At 39.2% G+C, this 10,648-nt stretch overlaps 1 protein-coding gene across 1 annotated transcript; it reads left to right on the top strand.

Annotated features, from left to right (window-relative positions):
* The first annotated feature begins 2,952 nt into the window (after positions 1-2,952).
* On the top strand, positions 2,953-10,194 carry LOC118806386 (carboxypeptidase A1-like). The gene is made up of 12 exons (XM_036567801.1): positions 2,953-3,367; positions 5,489-5,640; positions 5,963-6,044; positions 6,142-6,276; positions 6,601-6,702; positions 7,730-7,831; positions 8,001-8,099; positions 8,213-8,323; positions 8,439-8,529; positions 8,616-8,815; positions 8,926-9,010; positions 9,809-10,194. The coding sequence occupies exons 2-12, from the start codon at positions 5,576-5,578 to the stop codon at positions 10,009-10,011; spliced, it is 1,275 nt and encodes a 424-aa protein (XP_036423694.1). The 5' UTR covers positions 2,953-3,367; positions 5,489-5,575; the 3' UTR covers positions 10,012-10,194.
* The last annotated feature ends 454 nt before the right edge of the window (positions 10,195-10,648 follow it).

Here is a 10,648-nt window from a genome sequence, read left to right as displayed (position 1 = left end):
TTAGTGATGTTGAATTCTTCTGTGTCATGTGTTTAGAGCTGCATGTGGCACAAGACAAGAAAGCCCATCTCTGGATCCCTTTGTGTTGGAGTTGACCCCAACAGAAACTGGGATGCTGGCTTGGAAAGTACAGTATACATACTTCCACATGAGGCTCTCTTGTTGCTTTGAAATTGATATACATCAAAGAGATCCAGCAGAAGGTCATCACAAAGAGGCACTGCCATCTATCACCTGTCTCATTTGATGTCTCATGAAGGTGCCTGTGGTATGGGGTTCATGCCTCAGCGCCATAAAGTAAAGTGGAGAGAAGAAACTACTGGGCAGAGGTTTTTAAATACTTCTCAAAGAAGCAAGAGTCTTCCATAAGCCAGGCTGACACAAGATTGAATTTCATTATGCATAATTAGATCAGGTTACATCTTAGTACCCTTAGTCAGGGAACATAATTGTACCATAATCAATTGAGTCCACACACCCCGTCTCGCCTCCAGGCTTTTTTTTAATTTTATTGTCCTGTTTTAAAACTTTAGATTATGAAAAGGTACAAATACGCACTTTTCACCTGGAAAAACTCATTTAAGGTGCACAGTTGGACTTTCAAACCACTGTTGTACCTTTGAGGGAACATTTACATTGTTTATACCTTGATGAATTAAAAAATGTACCTACACAAAACTTTTATTTACATGTAGTAGATTTCTTCTGTTACTTGTGATAGACAAATATGAGTATCTTATTAAGATTTGAAATTTATAGTGTAAACAACAACTGAGTGATTGTTGAACAACTGCCCATTCTGTGTGGTCTGATGCTGTATCTTCTTCTACCTTATTGGGTGGCCACTGCTCACCAGCCATCTGGACCGATTTGACCAAATCAAATCAAATCAAATTTATTTGTATAGCGCTTTTTACAACTGATGTTGTCACAAAGCAGCTTCACAGAAATCCGTTTAGAACAAAGTTTCAACATGAAATGTAAATCCTCCAGGTGAGCAAGCCAGGGGCGACAGTGGCAAGGAAAAACTCCCTCAGAGCTGGGGAAGGAACCTTGGGAGGAACCAAGGCTCACATGGGGGGACCCATCCTCCTCTGGTCAAACTACCTACAAAATTATTATACTACTAATATTAATAGTAGTAGTAGTAGTAATAGTTAGGAGGTAGTAATAGTTAGGAGACTTCAGTGTAGAGTGGGCAGCCAGTCCAAGGCAGGTGGCGGTGACTGGGTTGTGGGTAACTGGTCTGAAGCGGGTAGCCGGAGAGCTCTACAAACAATCATCCAGCAGTGTCCAGCCGGACAGGTGGGCAGTCGTTTTTTCGGAAGAAAGGTAGGGAAATGGAGTTAGTTTAGTTCTGTATGGGCCACCACCATGGAGCTTCTCGCTGTGCCACATTGTGTAAACCTCATCTGCATGAACTGACCTTTCTGATGATACTGCTGCTGCTGCTGCACAGACTTAAACTATTTAATTATATCCATTGCTTCACCTGTTTTTCCCTGTTGCTGTATTGTAATATTTTATAGTAACACTGTTTGCAGGGTTAAGCTGCTTAGAACATGTGTGTGTGTGTTTGCTGTCCGGTGTCAACCAGAGGAGGATAGGTTCCCCTTTTGAGTCTTGGTTTCTCTCAAGGTTTCTTCCTCTTGATCTTAAGGAGTTTTCTTTCCTTGCCACTGTTGCCTTTGGTGACGCTCATGGGGGCTTGGACCCGGATTTTTCTGTAAAGCTGCTTTGTAACAACACTTGTTGTAAAAAGCGCTACATAAGTAAACTTTGACTTTGACTTGACTTGGGTTATATAGGCTGAGACCAAAGGGTTACAGCTTTCACCTGTCTCACCTATTCTAGACTCAGATCTAGATTAACATACCATGTTTAAAACTGCATACTGAGATACAGTCAAATAATTATGTAATAAATAACTAAATGAGCTCTGAATTAAGTAAAGAATAAATGTGTAGATGTACAAATAAAATTAAACATAGGCTGTAATAAATAATGCAATATCAAAACTAACTTAGTTAATTAGACCATTTCAGATTATGCTATATATGTGTTCACATATAATAGAAAATATTAATGAGTTGTAACATTGCTGTCCAATCGTTATCGGTGGGACAGCTGTGGATGACTGAATGAGATGCAGCGAGGAGGTCTGGGAACAGACTTGTAATACTGAGGTGGCTCTCCAGCGTGCAAAGGAGCAGGCAGACAAGCGTTGTGTGGTGAGCCCCTCAGCCTGGAGACCAGGTTTGGGGAAGGTAGTCTTCATTTGCAGCCCAAGTACATTGATTCATTTCAAGTAGTCAAAAAAATCACTGATGTTATTTACAGACTCAATCTGCCTGCCCAGTTCCATATTTTACTCTCATGTTTCCCTCTTCAAGCCAGTGGTCCCTGGGCTCACCAGACAGAGAGCCACCCAAGCCACTGGATGTAGAGGGCACACTGGTCTATGCCGTCTGTCAGGTGCTGGACTCCCAGCGACATGGTGGAACCCTGCAATACCTCATAGACTGGGAAGGATACAGACCCCAGGAAAGGAGCTGGGTGCCGGCTAAAGATGTCCTGATCTGGTTCCTGTCCAGCACCGGGAGGCTTCTGGGGTCTGTACCTCTGATGCCTCTGGTCGGGTAGGTGGTGGTCGTCGTGGGTGCCCTCGCTCCTCAGCCGTCCTGGACTCCTTGGGGGGGTATCGTCACGGCTGTAACTACAACCACTGCTGCCGCCTCAGACTACATTTGCTCCCAGCCAAATGATTAGGCAACCAAATCGGACCTTGCATTAATGACTGACCAATCAGTAAACAGAGATGCGACAAAGGTGGAGACTTTTATTTTAAAAAGGAAACCCGGGAGAGTGTGAAGCAGCGATCGCAGGGTTGCGATTGTCGGCGGTAGTCAAGAGAGCACGGCGAGAAGAGCAGGAAGTGGGTGGCTACAAGAACTGCGGCGTGGGGAGCCCGTGAATGAAGCTGAGAGCTGCCACACGCAACAGAGAGGCCGGTTACAACGAGAGAGAGGGAAAGTGGTTAACCGCGGCACCGCCACGTTGGCGTTGGGGCTGAGCCTTGCTTTTAAAGAACTTGTTACTGCCAGTGTTTTTTTTTCCTTGTTTTGGGCAGGTGTTTGCACCCATGCTGTGGACTGTGGAGGACTGCTTGTAACTGCTCCCTGCAATGTTCAGACCGCTCCTGGGAGTTTATTTTATCTATCTTTTATTGACTTGCTTTTAATGTTCTTATTTTTTTTTTATGATTTTACTGTATTAAAGAAGGGTAACAAATCTTGTCGAATCAGCCTCTGCCTCCTGTCGAGTAACTGGACCAAATGTTTCCCCCCAGTTGAATACTTTGTACGGGGTAAGAAACCTCTTTTTGGGAGTTAGGACAGTCTTGCAGGTTACTCTTATTATTGACTGAAGTTTAGATTTGCTTAGTATAGAAAACATTATCCTTTACAATCATCTTCTAATTTACTACCGCCGCCAGCCTCAGCCCCCCTAATACATTCACCTCAGACTTTATCAGTAGAGCCACTGATAATTGAAGATGTATATCATGTATTCAATATGTCTATACAAATAATGTGTAATTTTCAAGACAGTCGCCATTCAGTTAATTCAATAGAAATCAGGGAAAACATTCAGCAAGTTTGATACTGTTACCCAAACAAAAGAAAAAAGTTACATCACTTAGGATACATGTCAATTAAATTTAGAAAAACAACATACATAATCAACAGTGATTTTGTATTATAATATAGATCTAAAGGGTTCAAAAAGCTGGACCTATATCTGTAATCATTTGTTTTTTGGATGATAAAACTGTTTTATTTGTTACTGTATTGTGGAAACTGTGCTTTACCATATTCAGAAGTGCATTGCAGCTGTAATATGATCCATATTTTGAGTCTAACTGAGCAATAGTGAGCTGGAAAACATTCTCCCAATCCCCAGTTTTACCTTAAAACAAACACTAATCCACCTGCACACATTCAAACCAGAGCTCTGACACACCATCCAGCACACCTGACTCTAAACTTCATTAACATTCTGAAAAACAGAGAAAGTTAGAAAACTAAGAAAATGTGAATATTGTGTTGAATTACTCTGACAAAAAAATGGTAGACCTTCGGTGAGAAAGATTAAAGATATGCTGAAAACTCCAAAATCAAGAATAAAACATACTGATGTGGTAGAGAGAGACAGGACATGCTCAAAACCTGCCTCACTCTGACCATCCAAAACAACATCCAACAAGGCTGACTGAGCGTCAGACGTCCAGCCTCATTCACTCCATTCCTAGGAGATTTAAAGCTGTCCTGTTAGAAAAATTATTGTACTCTATTAAAGCAAAAAGCTCCATTATATAACACATCTTAAGCGCCATTGTATAACACTGCTGTTTTGTATAACCATATATGGTCGTAGCAAGCAGAGCATGCACAAAGACCCATTTATATGTTTGTGCAGAGCTAAGAAAAAATTGCAGTATACTTGCTGAATAACAGGATGCGCCAACCAAGGGTGTCAATCGAAACTGCGACTGAGCTATTTTTGGCTGACGTCCTTGGTCTGTTTAAACCTTGTTTACCCTAACTAAATTGAGCATTTGCATCTAGACAATGTTCTGTGTGTAACTGCTCCTTTGCTGCAAGAATAAAAACTTCAAAGACGTCGGTGGTCTCGGACTGATTAAGGAATTTTCCTGTCACATCCAAATGAAAAGACATGCCACAAAATGTTGTCCTCAATAAAATATTAAATACTGATCTACATAAAGGAAAGAGACACTAATATTCCAGTACTTTTACCTGTCTTACTTAAGCTTTTCTTACAAGATCATCTGAAGTCTTAGAGATTCAGTTCTCATGGCTGGTTGTTACGACCTCTCTTGATTTTTTTGTGTTGGCGTCAGAAATTAACGTGTATATCCACGAAAGGCGAACTACATTTCGTTCAGTTTCTACAAATCCTGGGAAATGGTCTAATATAAGTCAAATATGTACTAATTCATCTTGAGACCAGGCTACTCTCTGATGAATAATTGAATATGAATGAATAAATGATCAATTAATATTAGTATGAAATACATAAACAAGATACAAATGGTGTTCAGAGAGAGTTGAAGGACTTTGTTGGAGCACTGTATGTAGACTATATGTAACCTTAATCATTATACAATCATATTTGCTCTGTTATGCATGTGCTGTAATATGGTATATAAAATTGTAAAGTTTAAATAGAACTAACAGGTTAAATATTAAATATATAACTTAATATTAAACATCTATAATAAATATGTAATAGTACTGATGGAAAATTATCATTATCAAATTATCATCTAAGCAACTTGAATCTTGAATGTGGCAAACTTTATTATTTATTTATTTTTTATTTAGGCTGTTAGGACTGTTACAGTGTAACTGTGTCTGTTAGTCTGGCTGTTCATGAAGAAAAGTAGGAACTGTTCTGTTGTCAGTTCTGTGCAGCAACTCAGACGACCCCATCAGTGTAGAAACAGTATATAAGGCCAAAGTCACAGAGCAGCTCTGCTACAGGAGGCAAAATGAGAAAGCTGTTGGTTTTGGCATCTCTGTTTTTGGCCGTCTTTGGCAGGAAGACTTTTGAAAGGTATGTGTTCAAAATAAGCTTATATATATATCAGAAATTTGCACTTTAATATTTACATGCATATCATCACTGTTGGAACACAGTCTTTTTTTTTGCTTTATAGAATTTGAATATTTACACCATGTCAAAATTTCATGATGAATGGATTAATAAAAATAATCAAAAATGACTAAGAATAAATTCTTAGTAGAAAAGAATAAAACATAATCAAAGTTAAGTTTTGGTCCTCCTGAACAATTATTCTTGATCAGTGATGATAAACATTATGTGTTTTAATCACCGGTAAGAAAAGTCCATGAATTACTGTACTTGACATTAACAGACACCAGGTCCTGCGGATCACTGCAGTCAATGATGTTCAGATCTCTCTGCTGAAGAACCTGACTGATCATGAATATCTTGAGGTAAAATTCTTCCTGAATGTTGTAGGTTATTTATATATCATTAGTGTTTGCATGTAAAATATCAATGTGCTGCATGTGTCTGTCCACCTGTGTGCAGCTGGACTTCTGGAGGGAGCCCGTTCACGAGTCTCTGCCTGTTGATGTTCATGTTCCCTCAACCAGTCTTCACAAGGTCAAGAGCTTCTTGAAGAACAACAAGATCCATTATGAAATCATGATACAGGATCTTCAGGTTGGGAAGTTTTGAGTATTATTTTTATTATTATTATTATTATTATTATTATTATTATGCTAATCAAAACAGTTTAGTAAAAAAAGAGTATACATTTTGAGTGTGTTGGAAAACAAATTTCTCATATGTCCAAAATATCAGAGATCCTCTCGTTTTATCCATTAAAAAAAGCTCTCAGTCATGAATTTTAATCTGACCGCTGAGTCGCTGACCCACCTCACCAAAATTGTAATGTCTATTTCTAAAAGCCTAAAAGCATTAACACATAGAGTAGAAGTCAATATAAACTTCTAAGAACTCAATTAAACTTTCCTTTTCCACCAGGACCTTGTGGATAAGGAACAGCAGGAGATGATGCGCTTTCGTGCTCATCAGCCTAAATCCACTAATGACTTTGACTACACCAACTACCACACCCTGGATGAGGTCAGAAAAAATCTGCTTTAATGTCCTGGCTTTGGTTACACAGGGGTGTGTTTATAACCTATATTTGTCTCTATCAGTTTAATTATTTCAAGAGATTTTAAAGTCATGTGATGACAGTTTAATGTGATCACAGTCTAAAAATGCATAGCTTTACTCATGTGGTGAGTCTTACGTGACTTGTAGATGATGACTGTGATTTCTTCAGATCAGACATGCTCCTGGAACAAGCTTTCTTTTAACCAGTCACAACCATCCGATGTCATCATTGTGAGCAGCTAAACAATTCATGACCAAATTCATGAGCAGAAATGTTTGTTTGTTGAACAAAACGAAACACTGATGTTGATCCATATTATCTTCCTGTTTATCCTGGGTAAACTTACTATTGTGCATTCAAGACCACCATCTTCATGTTGATCCGAGACAGATGTTTTAATGTTTATCTAGGACCACTAATTCTGAACAGATTTGGCAATGCTGACTAGGGACCTTTTGTCTTCATATTGATCCTGGACAGATTTACGAACTTTTTTTTTTTCATATTAATCCTGAGTAGATCTGCATATTGTGACCCAGAACCACCATCTTCCTGTTGATTTTTAATAGATTTACTAATAATAACACAAAGATAATTGTCCTGAATCAATGTTAGTAAATCTATTCAGGACCATTATCTTCATCTTGACCCTGAACAGATTTACTAATGTTGATTCAGGTGAATCATATTCATGATGATCCAGACTAGATTTTCATATTTTGACCGAAGACTTTCATCTTCATGTTGATCCTGGATAGATTTAGTGAATAAATTTGCTTGATGTTATGAATTTTCAAGTGGCTCAGGGAGGAGTATCTAGCACACACTGATGACATGATCAGATGGCAGCGACTAATCAAAAGAAGTGTTGCAGGAATAGGAAAGGGATATTGATCCATGAACATGTTTATGTAAATTAATGTTAACTGATGTTTGACCTCTGACTGACCATCAGATTTGCAGTTCTAACCATGTAGCTCTGACTTTCAGATTTATACCTTCATTGACATGCTGGTGAAGGAGAACCCTAAATTAGTTAGCAAAATTGTGATTGGTCAAAGCTACGAGGGCCGTCCCTTGAATGTTCTTAAGGTAAGTCACTACTGTTAATTAATGTTTTCAATGTCATTAAAATAAATAATATTAGATAACACAGTAAAACAGATGGGGAAAGAATGAGGTGTGGAACATGAAACTACTTTTGTTTTTAGCAAATTTATCCATTTCTTCTAACTTACGCTTTGTTTGCTCTCTCACATAGTTTAGCACTGGTCCTAACCGCCCTGGTATCTGGATTGACACTGGCATCCACTCCAGAGAATGGATCACCCAGGCCTGTGGAACCCGGTTTGCCAAGATGGTTCAGTTTATTCATTTCCTCCTTCACTAACAGTGCTAATTCATATTAATAAGATCCTGAAGTGGAACCCATGTGTATCATTAGCTGTAACACATGTCTGTCTCATTGTGCAGATTGCGGCTTCCTATAACCGTGATGCTGCTCTTACTGACATCCTTAATACATTTGACATTTTCCTGGAGATCATCGTCAACCCTGATGGATTCCAGTTCACCCACACCACTGTGAGCCCTCACATGTTCAGAAAAACATTAACCTACATATAAGATCTGTTACACGGTTACAGTCCATCACAGTAACCAAATAAATGATGGTTCTTCTAATCTGCCATGTGTTTAGGACCGCATGTGGCGCAAGACAAGGAAGCCCAATCCTGGATCGCCTTGTGTTGGAGTTGACCCCAACAGGAACTGGAATGCCAGCTTTGGAGGTACAGTATACAAAGCTATACTGACTTTTTTGTAGTTCATGTACAATAATACATCAAGCTAAAGATCTAAACACTTTGATCTCCAGGCCCTGGTTCCAGTAAAGACCCATGTGATCCAATCTACTGTGGACCTTCTGCCCATTCAGAATCTGAGGTAAAGGCCATTGTGGACTTTGTCCAGTCTCATGGCAAACTGAAAGCCTTTGTGTCCATCCACAGCTACTCTCAGTTTTTGCTGTACCCTTACGGCTACACCAAGACTGCTTGCAAGGACAAGACAGAGCTGGTGAGACCTGAAAAATAGAACTTCCTTTCTTCTCTCCACATGACACTTAGTAGTTCAGGTCTTTCAGTGCTTTGTGTTACATGATAAACTTTCTTTTTATGTTCTTGCAGGATAAACTTGCAAGGAAGGCAGTTGCTGCTTTGAAGAGTCTGTATGGCACTAAGTACAAATATGGCAGCATCATCAACGTCATTTGTAAGTAGAACAGAGCTAGAGCTTAATCCATCTACTCCCAAGTTGAACAAGCTAAAAGCTAATAAGGTCGCTACCTGGTTATCTAAACGCGTTACCTCAGTTTGCCTTTGTTTTCTCTGGCTTTAAGGGTAAAAATGTCACTGGTGCCCATTTTCTGCTGAATAAAGATAGAATTGCTGATTTCTTTACAATTTTTTTCAAATCCTGAGGTAAGAATTACACTAATGCTAGCTTGTTTGTTTTGTTAGCCTATAGCTCAGTGGCTAGGCTAAAAGTCAGGACTGGTAGGGATTCCTAATGGTTATACGATGTATTTGCACAACGCAAGCTGGGTATTGAGAGAACATTGATAAACGAAAATATGTACAGTCTGTATAGCATCATATATAACAGAGAATTCTGAAGTTCAATACACCTCAATAATTCCTGAAAAAAAAAAAACAGAAAACTCAATGTTACTTAATGGAAATGGATCTGGTTGATCTGGGATCCAGGCCTGCTTTACAGACTGTACATGGAAGTTCTCACTCTGTACATCTACAGAGTGCAAATATCAATATTTGGAAGTGTTTGACGCACCCTATTTATTGTTTTATCATATCTGAGTAGCAGCTGCAGGTCCCTTAAAATAATTCTAGAATAAACTCTCCAACCCCCAAATATCAGGGTTGATTTCATTTTAGTAGTGCAGAACATCCAAGCAATACAGCTGCCAAGCATACAACGATTATTGTGTCAGTAATGAAATCATCCTGTTTCATATCTGCCTCTAATCGAATTCTCAATTGTATCTCTCAGACCAAGCTAGTGGTGGCTCCATTGACTGGAGCTATGACCAGGGCATCAAGTACTCCTACACCTTTGAGCTGAGACCTTCATGGTCCAGTCCCGATTGCGGTTGCGGTTTCCTCCTGCCTGCTGATCAGATCATCCCCACCGCTGAAGAGACGTGGCGGGCCCTCATGGTCATCATGGAGCACACCAAGAACAACCCCTACTGAACCAACAGTTGGGTTAAATGATGCTTCAGGAGCCAATCATCTGATTAATCTTCAAATGAATGAATAAACAAATAAAAAATAAGCAAAGTAAGCAATATTGAGACAACAAGTTTCTCTGTCGTTTCTCAAGAGGACATTAACTGAGGACATTAATTCAGTCTTGTTGTCAGTGGTATTACAGCTTTACTGATATTGTTCATTGTTCCTACGCTTGAATTACACTTAAACATTACTACACCTTTGCCACTGCAATATTAAGATTGTTTTTTATGGCCTCAGCCATGTAAAGGACGAATTTAATGCCACAAGTATCACTCTTTAAATAAGTGTCAGTCGGAATAGTGGGTCAGTCATTTCAAAAGCCTTGGATTTTGTATTAAATGTTTCTTTTACTTCTTTGTACACTGAATCATACAATCTATATATCTCAGTAAATGCGATGCCTATATTTTAACGGGACCCCCACACCACCATCACCACCACCACAGGTCTGTTTGTAGACCTGGTTAATCGCCTACATCAAACAGAACAAAGACCTTCATGTTACATTTTAGGAAGGAAAAGGGGGGGAAATATTTACTACTAAATACTTATAATATTAAGAGAACCAGACCTCATTTATCCCATATATTGACAC

This window comes from Colossoma macropomum, unplaced genomic scaffold (genome assembly GCF_904425465.1).
Source record: "Colossoma macropomum unplaced genomic scaffold, Colossoma_macropomum, whole genome shotgun sequence".
Taxonomy (NCBI): Eukaryota; Metazoa; Chordata; class Actinopteri; order Characiformes; family Serrasalmidae; genus Colossoma; species Colossoma macropomum.
Note: the sequence above shows the minus strand (reverse complement) of the source record. Positions and strands in the feature narration are given on the sequence as shown.